We start from the raw sequence: 14,622 nt of genomic DNA on the forward strand, positions 1-14,622 counted from the left end.
AATTAAAAATCAAGAAGCTGGATTAGATGTACATTACAGGGTCCATTAAACCACTGAGGGGTTTGTGTTTGCACATTTCTATTATTAAACTCTTAATGGCAATTGCATCTGGCTTATTTTTAAATACATGTTTAAAAACCTCGACATGTTTACAAGAAACATTGAAAAACTTTCTGATGGCGCAAACAGGTTACCGAAATTTGAAAGAGAATTATAATTTTTATAGTAGATGAAAAGCTCACTTGGAGCAGTTAAAATTTCATCCCTTTTTTTATATTGCAAGCTTCACAATTTAGTTTTGAAAGTATTTTTTTAGCTACGTACCCTATTGTGTATCTTAAAGACAATAAATCAATATTTATGTTCATGGAATCGGAAAATGCATTTGATATAATGCAATTTTCGATGTCATTGCACTCTAGATCAGAGTAGGCTTCTACTACACAGTTACTAGACACCCTATAGTTATTTTCATTGAGTTCTATCAAAGAAGAAGAAAGCACATCATCAAGGCACTTGTTATCATTATCGTCACTTATTTCACAATTGGCTACATAACTTAACGGAATAATTTTACAAGTCATAACTTTCGCTAAAATATTATTTAATTCACTTGCTATGAGGCTTGAGTTATTGCCACCTTTTTGACGAAGAATTGCGAAAATATTTTCAAGACTATCTTGATTTAAACGCTTTGACATTAAAAAATAAATTTCAGTTGAGGATTTTAAAATGTCACCTGGTAATAACAAAGCAGCTTGTAAACTGAATTGCAGATCTTTCAAAAAAAAAAACACTTTCTTTGATGTATCTGATAAAGACACCTTTTTAGTATAATTTAGGAAGTATTTAATAAAATTGAAACTTTCATGAAACTTTTAAAATAAAAATAATGATAAATAACAATAGACAATTAAAATTAAAAACAAAACCGCAATAAAAGAAGGATAAGCGGGGTGGTCCATAGCAACAAGAACAAGTAGTTTGCACTTATATTATCATAGTCGTTATCGTAATCAATATTTATAATATAATATATGTCCTTATATTATTACTTATTGAGTTTTTTGTTAAAATTTATGAGGTTTACTGATTTTTGCGTAATTATTTAATTATTTCTGAGATCTGAAATAGATACAAAACATAGACTTGGAAAAACAAATTTCTGTGCACCTTTAACATTTGGCTATTAGGGGAAAAATTTTATGGAAAAACTTGGATACATTTTAGGGTATCGCAGATTGTAGTGAAAAAAGCTATAAAAATATAGAGTAATTTTGGTTATTTTCACTTTTAAAATTTTACTGTTAATAAAATTAAAATATGTTTTTATTTAAATATAATAACAAGCTCTAAAAAATATAAAAAATATAAAAATGATAATTTTTCAATTAGTAGAGAAAAAATTGTAAGGGTTTGAATTTCGCCAACAACTTACAATAATTTACAGAATATACAGTACTGTTTCCTTTTATATAAATATGATTCAGTTGAACTTGAAAATAGAAATTTCGGTTTTACAGAAAATTCTACAATGAATGAAATAAAATGGATTGTAAACAAAAAATCAGTTTTTTGGTATTTTGACCGACATTTATTGCTTTGATATTTTCATAAGTTCATGAACTTTTCACATACGTCTCATAACATCAACCAACTGTTTTCCAACAAAAGAGTTTGTACTCAGAGCCATACATGTTTAAGCAGTTTAAGCAGTGATCAAACAAAATCGAACGCATTTGCAATTTATAAATGTGCGGCCAACTTTTCCGCACACCAAGCAAAAGAAGTTCGTGGGTGCTATTGCTAAAAGAGAGAGAGACGAAACGTAATAGAAATGAATGGCGATGTTAGCTGCAAACTAACCGATTCCGCAAATCAACATGTTGGATTCATATGAGTGTCGTTAATATTCGAATAGAATAGAATAATTACTCTTATACTTTTTCCACTATGTAAATCTCTGTTACTCATATTACAAGCATGAGCACACGCACATTATTTTGTTCATTTTTCTGTAGTGTACAACTAATGACTGAAATTTGTTAACACATTTGTTTAAAGGGGAAAGACGCAATTTAATTTGAAATGTTCTGCGATGTGAGCTGCAAACATATTGGCATATCTAACAACTATATCAGCTAAGAGAAGAAAATTGTTTGAGTTTTCATAAACAATTCTGTTTAATTGCAGGGTTCAGAAAAACACTGTGCTGTGCACAAAAATGCAAAGCACCACGCACAAATGTTGTGCGGTTCTAAATAAAAAATGTGTGCGAAAATTTTTGTGTACATCTTAAGTGCACATCTTGTGTGCACAAATGAAACACATTTCACACGTATGTGGTGGAGTGAAATAAAACTCGCACACACATTCGGTGTTTGTGCCGAAGTTATTTCGTGTGTGAGGCAGCTAGCTTGCCCTCGCATACAACGTGAACAGAAAAGAATACGAGGAGCACATTTTGTGTGTGTAAAATGATGATTTAAAAGCGCACAATATTACGATGAATAACGTAACAAAATACTATGAAAGACTGATTTGCATTAATTTTCGTCTTAAGGCGAAATTTTTTATTGAAAAAATGGTTTTCTATTTATATTTTACTTTTGAATTTGCATTTATTTACATTTATTGCTTATATTACTTATTATTTTAAGATTTATTAATTTAAAACATGGGAATAAAGTAAATTTCACAATGTACTTGAAAACTTTGTTATAATATAATATATAAATAGTTTATAATATATGAGTTAAATAGGTACATGAATTTAATAGAGAAGGAGTATTTGTTTTGAAATGTTATAAGTAAAGAGGATCGGTTCTACGGATCTTACTTTGAAAATATTAAATATATCAATATTGGACTACTTCATAAAATTTTATTTATCACTTAATCATCACTTAAAAATTAAAATAAACACTATAGAGTATAGCTTTTATCCTTTAAGGTGTAAGTGATTAACACGACTGAGGTTTAGTTTGTTTGTTTTTTATTTAAGAGTATCACTTAATAGTATTTTACCTATTCTGTTATTAGTATTTGTTAACAAGTCAACGAACTATATGATAGACTTGCATTTATTTCTTAACCGAAAACAATGCCAAGGCTGACCGGTTCGTTGACTTCTTCTTTCGTAACAATGCAGTTGTTACGTTGTTTTAGAACCTTTTTCACATTTAATTATTATTATTTTTTGGAATTGATTTTGCATTTCAATTTACCAATTATATTATTTTTGTGTGATTTGCAATTTATAATTTATTTTAATTATTAATTTTGCTATTTTATTATTATTATTTTTTGTGTAAATTGCAATTTATAATTGATTTATTTTAATTATTGATTTTGCATTGTTAATTTATTGTATATCGGCAATTTACTGATATTTTTTTTTTGGTGACGCCTAGTGTAAAGGATTGACTGCGTAATTTGTCGCGTATTCGCGTTTAAAAACTCGCTAATAAAAAATAATAAGCCGTTTCGCTCAATAAACTCGTTTCGCTCTTGTTTTCTATACTTAAACAATGGATGACATCGAGAAAATCGTGCAAGCTCAGAGGACGCTTGCAACTGAGATCGAAGTAATTATCAGGAATTACAAATATGACTCAAGCGATAGGAAGTAGACGCCGGCATGTTTTGAAAAACGACTTCAAGATCTCAAGAAGGCATGGAAACAATTCGAAATCAATGATGATACCCTCCAAGAAGAATATTTGGAAGACAAGTCGCATGAATACTTCACTTAGAATTTCTTTGACCAGGTATTGAAAATTTGGGAACAATACGAAGCCACTTTCAGAGAACAAATAACATTGTTGTCAAACGCAACCTCATTCGCCACTAATAAGAATGCAGAAGCACAAGTAATAGTTACAAAAAACAGCTCATGTGATTCCAATAAAGTATCTCTAATGATGCGACGCCAACAAGAGTTTGGCAAAACTATAAAACGTCAACTAATTGACGCTAATATCACCACGGACATGCCTTTAGCACGTAAGGTACTGTTGAAAGATTCTATTCTTCGCTTATGGGCCCGTTTTGAGGAACTCCATTACAGCATTTGTGAATTAAAATCCAATCCAGCAACTGTTGGATATGATGAACAAGGGTTTATATCTTTAGAAAGAGAAGTCCAAAATACGCCCTTAAAGGTAGAAGAGTTGAAACTTGCTTCAACGTCTTCGCATACCTCATCATTAACATCTGCATCAATGCAGTTACCAGGAGTAATAATACCAAGGTTCAGTGGGAACTACTTGGAATGGAGGCAATTTCGCGATTTTTTTAATGAAGTGGTAAATAAACAATCACTTGAGAATTGTCCAAAAATAGAATAGAATAGAATAGAAATAAACAGGGTACTAGCTCCCACCGGAGTAGAGCACTGCGACCAGATTGATCTTTTGTGCCGTAACTGACCCTAATTGAACAGAAGACATTCCGCTTTCCGAATGAAGGCCAGAATGTCGTCCGTTGAGGACCTCCTAATGTCAGAAGGAGAGAGCAGCTCTCCTCCCAGTGATTTCCTCCTTGCCCAGATCAAGGCTGGGCAGTCACAGAGAATGTGACTCGTAGTCTCGTCTGCTTCTAAGCAGAGTCGACACTCCATCTCTTCGGACAGACCTATTTTGTTAAGGTGATAACGCAGTCCATGGTGACCCGTTAAATATCCCACCAGCAACCTCAAATCTGATCTGCTGAGGTGGGATGCCTTGCCATAACTACATGGATGAACCAGCTGTTTTGCCTGACGGTTACCTCGATTGTCACTCCAGTAGCGACCTCTCTCGGCTGAGATCCATTTATCAATTAGATAACTAGTTGTAGACCAACTTAGTCCACAATAGGGTTCTGGTCCACAGATTTTAGTTACAGAACCTACCCTTGCAAGGCTGTCGGCAGATTCATTTCCTTTTATACCTGTGTGACCAGGCACCCAGCAAAGCGTCACCTTATTTCTGCTTGCCAGCTGCTGCAACATATCAAAGCAGTCTAATGAAAGTTTTGAGAAAAACCTCCAGGTGGATAGGGCTTTGATTGTTGCTTGACTATCTGAGTAAATACAGATGCGGGCGCCTTTCAACCCGTTGTTTAAGTTGATACGAGCGCAGACCTCGATGGCGTGAACCTCTGCTTGGAAGACAGTGGGCCATATACCCAGCGCTAGCGAGATTCTGGTGTTAGGATCAAATATTCCAGCACCAACACCTTCCGTGGTTTTTGAACCATCGGTAAACCATGATATCACTTCTGGTTCTGCTCCAGGGGTGCCATTTACCCAATCCAATCGATCGGGAATGAGGACTTCGAACTTTCTACCGAAGCGAAGTTCCATGTTCATGCGATCTGTCCTATCGCAGATCTCTATGCCAGGAACCAGTCTGCAGATAGAGTTTTGACTGTCAAAACTTCCGTGTATATTGATACCAGAGTGTAGCCTAGCTTCACTCAGGGCTGCCGTCTTTTTAATGAAGAGGTGCAGAGTGGTAAAACCCACTATGGACTCCACTGCTGATGTGGGACATGTTCTGATAGTTCCCGTTATAGCGATACATGCGAGTCTTTGCAGTTTATTGCATTTGAGTATTGCAGCTTTTTGTTGTGCCTTATTCCACCAAACAAGAGCTGCATAGGATACAATGGGTCTGACCATTATACGGTAGATCCATGAGAGAATTCTGGGACTAAGGCCCCAGGTCCTACCATATGTGTTCCTGCATGTCCACATTACCCTTGTGGCTTTGCCAATTACATTATCCAGGTGAGTGTTCCAGTTAAGACGCTTTTCTAGGGTGATTCCTAGATATTTACCTTCGTCGGAACATTCAATAGCCGTATCTTTTATAGATAGGGACCCTAAATTCAGTTTGTACCTTCTGGAAAATGGTACAATTACTGCTTTTTTTGGGTTAATACTTAGGCCTTCTTTTATACACCAGCTCGAAACTTTGTGTAAGGCCGCCTGCATTACGTCAGTAACTGTGGCCTCATATTTACCGCAAACTATGATTGCCAAGTCATCTGCATAACCTATGGTATGGTAGCCAGATTGTTCCAGTTTGACTAGTAGATCGTCTACTACCAACGTCCATAACAATGGTGAGAGAACCCCACCCTGGGGGCATCCCCGTACGGCACTAATGCTAACGGTGGTATTACCTAACTTGGTAGATATGTTCCTGTCACGTAACATCCTATCTATCCACGTTATTGTACAGGAGTCTATATCTTTCCGGGCCAATGTACTGGATATGGACTCATAAGATGTATTGTCAAAAGCACCTTCTACATCCAGAAATGCACATAAGGCAATTTCTTTAGATTGAAAGGTGCTTTGAATTTTGCTGACCAAGTGATACAGCGCGACCTCCGTAGATTTGCCTTTTGAGTAGGCATATTGTGTGGGGTGGAGAGGAACCGTTTGTCCCATTTTTTCCCGTATGTGCAGATCAATTAGCCTTTCGACAGTTTTCAGTAAGAAGAAAGTAAGACTAATTGGTCTGTAGGACTTTGGCTGGTCCATGGGTTTATTACCCAATTTGGGAATAAAGATCACATTTACACCTCTCCAGGAGTGAGGGATGTAACCCATAATGAAACATGCCCTAAAGAGTTTGATTAATGGGTCTAGAATGATATCAGTACAATTCTGCAATAAAGCAGGAAAGATACCGTCACCACCAGGCGCCTTGAATGGTAGGAATGAGCTGATCGCTCATTTCACCTTGTCCTTGTCAAAGATAACACCAGAAAGTGCGTCTTCCTGACGTGTAGGAGCAGTTACTTCTCTGTTTGATTTTGATGTTGATGCTCCGATTAAAGAGCCAGGGAAGTGTGTTTGCAACAGAAACTCAAGGGTATCTTCACGGCCAGTGGTGAAGGATCCATCGGGTTTTTTTAGAAGGCCTACTTCGTTATTTTTGACCTTAGTTAATGCCTTGTGTAGTCTGGCAGCCTCGGGCAGCTTCTCAATACTTTCACAGTGGCTTCGCCAGCTAGTCCGTTTGGACTGTCTGATTGATTTATTGTAGTCAGTGAGTGCAATTTTATATTCTTCCCAAGTACCTGAGCGTTTTGCTCTATTGAATAAGCTCCTTACTAATTTGCGCTTATTAGCTAGTTGCGAGTTCCACCAAGAAACCTTACCCAAAATTGTAGCATTGCCTGCAACCGTGCTGTTATGAAAGGAGGTTAGTAATACCTCACCTAAGTGGTTAGCGGCTAACTCTAACTCTTCTACAGTTTGTAAAGGCCGAGCTATGGAAAAGTTTGCGGAACACACTAAGTCCCTGTACCTGTGCCAATCGGTTTTTCTGGGTCGGTAAACTTTTTCTTGCTGTGCGGATATACCGGGAATTTCAAACCTAATATGTTGATGGTCAGAGAGGGACACTTCGTCCGACACATGCCAATTCCATGTAGATTCCTCAATACCTCTGGTGCATAGAGTGAGATCTAGTACCTTTTCTCTAATTGCGTTAATAAATGTGGGTTTATTACCTTTGTTAGCTATATTCAAACCTGCTGATATGATATATTCTAATAGGTACTCACCCCTTTTGTTAATATCGCTGCTCCCCCACACCGTATGGTGAGCTTTTGCATCGCAGCCCAAGATTAGCTGCCGCCCAATGGACCTGCAGAAGCTAATCAGCTGCTGGACTTCCGTTGGTGGAACTGCATTTTCATCACCTGGGAAGTAGGCAGAGGCCACGACAATGTCTGTCACCCCTCCTAATGTTGGAACTTCGACAAGGACCGCTGTTAGGTCTCTAGAAATAAAGTTATTTAACGGAAGATGTTTTACGTCTCCACCGATTAAGATAGATTGTCCAAAAATGTTTTATCTAAAATCGAATATGGACGGAGAAGCAGCACGTCTAATTGCTCATTTTACAGTATCTGAGGATAATTTTAGTAGTGCCTGGAGTTTACTTTGCCAACGCTACGACAATAAACGGCTTCTTGTGAATGCCTTTATTGCAAAACTTATTTCTCAACAAATTATAACATCTGATAGCTCTGACGCTATCAAACGACTCCATGATACAACTTCTGAGTGTATTCTTGGACTTAAAAATCTTGAAATTAACATCGAAAACTGGGATCCAATATTACTTTTCATTTTGACGAAGAAATTGGATCCAATAACATACAGCTTGTATGAACAGATCCTTCGTGAAGGATCCACGAAGAATTCAACATTTAAGTGAATTTCTGGAGTTTTTAGAACTTCGCTTCCAAGCATTAGAGGCAATTGGAGGTAAGAACATTAACAAGGCGTGTTTAAATACTACGAATGGAATGTTAAAATGTTTAGCATGCAAGGGAGATCATAAAACTTCCACTTGTAAAAATTACTTGAAAAATCCTCCGGAAATCCGCAGTAATATGATTCTCAGTGCCAAACGTTGCGTAAATTGCTTGCTCTCGGGCCATTTTTCAACAAAATGCACATCTCAGGGTTGTTTGAAATGCAAAAGAAGGCATCATACAACTTTACATGAACTTTATGCTGCCAACGGCAAGTCTCAGGTCACTGCTGATTCATCGCGAAATAACGATTCACACCAATCACGTGGCCATGCAGCAGCTACGCTTATAACAAGTAGACCCGCAGAGTTGCAGAAATCTTATGGTTTACTAGGAACTGTAGTAATGACGGTTCTGAATTCTTAGAGCGTGGAATGCAAGATGCGTGCATTACTGGATTCAGGCTTACAAGTGAACCTTATAACAGAACGAGCAGCACGAAAACTTGGGCTAACTCAATTATCAAGCTCGCTGAATCTTAGTGGCGTCGGTCAGAAAAACAAGTGCTCAAAAAAAGAGTCTACGTACTTATATCATCTAGTGTAACCAACTACAAAACTGAAATAGAAGCTTATATGTTGCCAACAATAGTTGCAAATAAGCCTGCAATTGAATTGGGTACATCAAATTGTGCTATATCAGAGGAGTTGTGTTGGCTAATGCCCAATTCAACAAACCAGGTCCAGTAGACATACTTATTGGCGTTGAACTATACAACGACATGGTTCTGCCAAGGAGAATTTCGTTAGGAAATAATTATTCAATGTTACAAAAAACTATGTTTGGATGGATGGTCAGTGGTCGTATTTCTGGGTCTTCTTCTTCTGCATCGATCTGCGATGTTCTTAGAAATAATGTAGAACTCGACCTGCACAAGTTTTGGGAACTAGAGGAGATACAGCAAGGTTCGTCGGATCAAACACTTGAAGAACAGCAATGCGAGGAACACTTTAATCGATCTGTGGCAAGATCAACTGATGGAAGATTCGTTGTGAAATTACCATTCAAAGGAGAAGACATTTCTTTAGGCTATTCGCAAAGATTAACACAGCAACGTTTTTTCGCTGTAGAAAAACGTCTCAACGGAGACCCTAAATTCAAAACAAAATACAATAAATTTATGGAAGAGTACATCAACCTGGGGAATATGAGTGAGATCAACCGAGATGATATAATCCATCCATGTTATTTTTTACCTCACCATGGAGTTCTTCGACTAGAGAACTTTTCGATTATATAAATTCGTTTTCACGGCCGATATTGAGAAAATGTATCGCCAAATTATGATGGACCAAGATGACCGTCGATTCCAACTAATTTTATGCAGAAACCAGGACAATGAGCCTCTTCGAACTTATCAACTTAATACCGTAACTTATGGGACATCGTCAGTACCGTATCTTGCCACAAAATGCTTGCAACGGTTGGCTCAAATTGAAGAAAGTGGGCACCCGACAGCTGCAGCTATCGTCAAAAGAGATTTTTGCGTAAATGACGTCATGACAGGGTTCAACAGTATGTCTGAAGCATTACATGCACGAAACGAACTTATAAAACTATTGCACAAGGGTGGCTTTAAGCTTCGCAAATGGTGCGGCAATCATCCAAAACTAATTGATAGGTTGCACCCATCCGACATAGCTGTACAACTAGACTTCAACACGATGGAATACGGTCACATTAAGACATTGAAGCAAGTGTGAATCCCAACAACAGATGATTTTAAGATACAAATTACAAAAACGAACACGTCAAATATGTTAAATGAAGTATATCATCCGACATTTCTAGGATTTTCGATCCGCTTGGGCTCGTTAGTCCAGTCACAGTAGAAGCTTAATTATTTTTGCAACACTTGTGGACGCTGAAACTTGATTGGGACGAAGAATTGTCAAACGAGCTAACTTGTCAATGAGTGCGTTTCATGGAAAGTTTAAGGTGTCTCAACAACATAAAGCAGCCACGTCATCTTTTTGGAAACGAGATTCCAAAATCAACGCAAATACATGCTTTCGCCGATGCTTCAGAACGAGCTTACGGTGGAGTAATTTATCTACGTTCCATTACGCAGCACGGACAAGTGATTGTCCGCCTCCTTTGCACTAAATCGAGATTAGCCCCAATTAAGAAATTAACAACCCTAAAGTTAGAACTATGCGCCGCTCTACTAACAGCACAATTATTAGCTAAGGTAAACAATTGCATGGAGTTGACAGATACCACAACACATTTATGGACAGACTCGGAAATTGTGCTAGCATGGATCAACTCATCGGCAGCCTCCTACTAAGCATTCGTGGCAAATAGGGTTACAAAAATTCTCGAAAATATCAACAAGGGACAGTGGCGACATGTTAGATCTAAGGATAATTCTGCCGACATACTATCGCGTGGCATCATTGGAACAAAGCGTATGTCACTTATCCAGTGTAGAATTGACACGTGCTTGTCAAGGGATTACCAGAAGAAACAAATTTACTTCGCAAGGGCTTAGAAGTCAGCAAAACTAGTACAATTAAGGGTTTGTCTCCATTCATTGATCAACAAGGTCTTCTAAGAGTTGGCGGACGGCTTCAATCTTTCTCATTTTCATTTGAGACGAAGCACCCAGTCTTGCTACTAGATTGTCCATTAACAAAACTCTTAATGCAAGAGACTCACGTTCGCAACAAACATATTGGACCACAAGGACTAATGACAGCAGTACTGGCCATTGAAAAGAAAGATGTCAGCAAGAACTATTATTCATAAATGCGTTATCTGCACTAAGGCAAAACCGACATTACTGAATCAAATCATGGGAAATTTGCCAACTGATCGCGTTGAACCAGCACGAGCATTTATAAACTCAGGAGCTGACTTTTGGGGTCCAATATGGACTCATTATCGTATTAGGTGAAAACGTCCAACAAAAAGCTACGTCGCCATATTTTGTTGCTTTGCAACAAAGGCTATACATATGGAGGTAATTACAGATCTTACAACTGACGCATTCATCATGGCATTAAAACGTTTCATTGGAAGAAGAGGGGTGCGCCGGAAAATATATTGTGACAATGCCACTAATTTCGTTGGAGCCAATAAGGAACTCGCTGAACTAAAAAATGCTGTGTTCGATGAAAGAAGCCAAGAAAAAATACAGGGTGTTTGCTGTTCGTACAATATCGATTTTAAGTTCATCCCACCACAAGCCCCACACTTCGGTGGATTGTGGGAAGCTGCCGTTAAGTCAGCAAAAAATCTATTTAAACGAAGTGCATCGAACGGCAGTGTTACATATGAAGAGTTAGAAACACTCATAATAGAAATCGAAGCGATTTGGAATTCGAAACCACTAACTCCGACGTCATCAGATGCTAACGACCTAACTGCCATAACTGCTGGGCATATCTTAATCGGTGATCCCCTCACTGCAACATGTTGACGCAAAGACTCTACACTTAAATTTAAAAAAAGATATGAGCGCATTATCAATATTAAAGAAGACTTCTGCCATAGATGGCGGTCAGAGTACTTAAGTGATTTACAGCATCGATCTCAATGTCAAAGTAAGTCAAATGGTTCTAATTCATGAAGATAATACACCGTCACTTCAGTGGCCGTTGGGAAGAGTAGTAGAAACCTTCATAGGCCCAAATGGAAAAATTCGTGTAGCTAATGTGCGTACCAAACATGGCATACTAAAACTGGCAATTCATTGATTAGCACTACTGCCGATCGATACAAGCGAACCAGTCGAGCAAAACACATCCGAAAAACCAATATGATTAAATGAAGCAACAACCGAGGCCCCTACGCCAAATGTCCAAGATAGTACCCCAAAAAAGCGGCGACGACTCAGCATAGGAAAGTTCTGCTAACAGCTTTAATGGCCTGTTTTGTGACTGCATTCCAATGCAGCCCAATCGTCGAACAATTTGCCAAACCTGGATTTTATTTCGAAAACATCGGAGCTACCAAAATCATATCAAGTCAGTGGAACATTGTAGTATACTACAATTTATCATCTTTTTGGAGTGCCTGGGATTCGATTAGGTCGACCACAGCAGCCCTTGATAACATTTGTCATCAAAGCGGCGGCCAATTTGCATGCGACAAACTTGCAACATTTTGTGACCACTGGCACAGCGACATTGAAATGGAAAATGGTCTACTCAGATCCCCTATTGCAAGACTAAAACGGGAACCAATAAATATTATTGGAAATGTAGCTAATTCCTTGTTTGGCGTATTAGACTCTGTTGGCGCAGGTGAAATCAAAAAACACGTCTTACCTTAAATAAGCTTTATTAGAAAAGAAGTAAAAATACAAAAAGTAAGAATACAAAAAGTAAGAAATAAGTTAAACATAACATGATGGGTTGCAATGTAAATAATGCAAAGTTGCATTCCTTAACAAATTGCATCTCAAACCATCAAGTTTGTTTAATATCAAAATCAAAAATTCATTTTTAACATATCTACTAATTTTAAATGTCTGTCAGCACAAAGACCTTTAGTAAAGATATCAGCAACATTTTCGCTTGATGAAATATATTGGACGTTTATTTCTCCTGTTATGTGTTTGTCTCGAATATAGTGATATTTTATGTCGACATGTTTACTTCTTTTATAAAGAGCGGGATTTTTCACAGCAAATAACGAACTTTGATTATCACTGAATATTGTTATTGCTTCGTTTTCTAAGTTTTTAAAACCTATTTCTCGCAATGGACCTCTGATGAAACACACCTCTTTGACTTCCAAACACATAGCTATATATTTGCCTCCATGGTGCTAAGTGTTACCACACTTTGTTTCCTCGATTCCCATGCTATGAGATTTTCACCGAGAAAAATTGTAAATCCACTATAAGAACGACGATCAGTAGTATCTGCAGCCCAATCGGCATCTGAAAAACAAACTAATCCCTGACTATTAAGTTTATAAGTTAATATACCCTTAGGGTTTGCTCGCAGATATCTGAGTACTCGTTTTGCAGGTATAAAGTGGTCTTGGTGGGGATACTTGATACTACGGCTTAATAATTCAAGCTCCCAATTAGTGATTGATACCTTTTAATATCTCCACCTGTGCAGTTTTCAACACAACATTTTTCCAACACTGTACCTTTAGCAAATGGGGTTTGCACTCCTTTGCAATCATGCATATTATTTGCTTTAAGAAGTTCCATCGTAAAATAATTATGATGTATTCTGATTTCGTCTAACTGTCTTTCTCTTGTGATTTCCATTCCCAAATAATTTTTAATAGGACCTCGACCTACTATTTCAACACAATGTTGTAGCTGCTGGAATGTTTTCTGCATTATTTTTTCACATGAACTAGCGAGAATAATATCATCAACATATATAGATATTAAAGATATTAGTGATTCCCCAATCATTCTGTAGATACAATTATCTGTTTTGCAACGTTTAAACCCAATAGAAGTCAAAATTGAATTAATCGTTTCATTCCAATTTTCATTTGTTTCAGTCCATAAATAGCTTTATTTAATTTACATACCTGATGTGGAGATTTTTCATTTATAAATCCATCAGGTTGCTTCATATAGACATCTTCTGCTAAATCTCCATTCAAGTAAGCTGATACTACATCGAAATGTTTTATAAATAGTTTGTACTGTACCGCAAGAGCTAATATTAAACGAAAAGAAGAATGCCCTTGCAAGTATCTGTGTAGTCTAACTCAAACTTCTTTGTGCATTCTTGTGTCACTAAGCGAGCCTTATATTTTTTTCCGGTTCCATCAGGATTATATTTGATTGTGAAAACCCATCTTGAACCTACATATTACTGCCCATGGGACGGTCTACTAAGGTCCAAGTGTTATTCTTAGTGACTGCGTTGTATTCCATTTGCATCGCAGCTTTCCATTTCATATGATCATCTGAATGTACTGCCTCTTGCAAAGATTTTGTAACTTCACATACTATATTAATGACGTCCGTTGTTTCATCGGCACTCACCTCTTTGGTGTTTTGTAAGCTTTGAATTCTATGTGCTTTAGGTCTTAATCTTTTCGAATTCCAAATGAGTTCTCCAGTTTTATTACTTAACACAGAACCTTCATTGTTGCTTTCTGAATCGTCACTGTCTGCACTTTCAAACGCGTTGTTTTCATATTCGATGTCTTTAAATTTATTCTCAGGATCTTGCTTTACATTTTTACGTTCAGCGACAAATTGGTCACATTTTTTATTTTTTTCAACCATTTTGTCCAGTAATTCGAACAATTCTTCATTGTCACTGTTTTCTTCGTTAAACACGGCCTTTGATTTTTGGTTTTCCAAAA

The 14,622-nt window shown here is 37.2% G+C and overlaps 3 protein-coding genes across 3 annotated transcripts; 2 read left to right on the plus strand and 1 right to left on the minus strand.

Moving 5' to 3' along the window:
• Positions 1-6,727: 6,727 nt before the first annotated feature.
• On the minus strand, positions 6,728-8,137 carry LOC119665778. Its single transcript, XM_038075023.1, has 2 exons — positions 8,131-8,137; positions 6,728-7,533 (listed from the first exon to the last, which is right to left on the minus strand). The coding sequence occupies exons 1-2, from the start codon at positions 8,135-8,137 to the stop codon at positions 6,728-6,730; spliced, it is 813 nt and encodes a 270-aa protein (XP_037930951.1).
• A 909-nt stretch (positions 8,138-9,046) lies between these two features.
• LOC119665779 lies at positions 9,047-9,565 on the plus strand. The gene has a single exon (XM_038075024.1). The coding sequence runs from the start codon at positions 9,047-9,049 to the stop codon at positions 9,563-9,565; it is 519 nt and encodes a 172-aa protein (XP_037930952.1).
• Positions 9,566-11,323: 1,758 nt separating this feature from the next.
• LOC119665780 lies at positions 11,324-11,749 on the plus strand. The gene has a single exon (XM_038075025.1). It carries the CDS (start codon positions 11,324-11,326, stop codon positions 11,747-11,749), a length of 426 nt encoding a protein of 141 aa, XP_037930953.1.
• Positions 11,750-14,622: the final 2,873 nt, after the last annotated feature.

The sequence above is a fragment of the Teleopsis dalmanni genome, chromosome 1 (assembly GCF_002237135.1).
Source record: "Teleopsis dalmanni isolate 2A chromosome 1, ASM223713v2, whole genome shotgun sequence".
Classification (NCBI taxonomy): domain Eukaryota; kingdom Metazoa; phylum Arthropoda; class Insecta; order Diptera; family Diopsidae; genus Teleopsis; species Teleopsis dalmanni.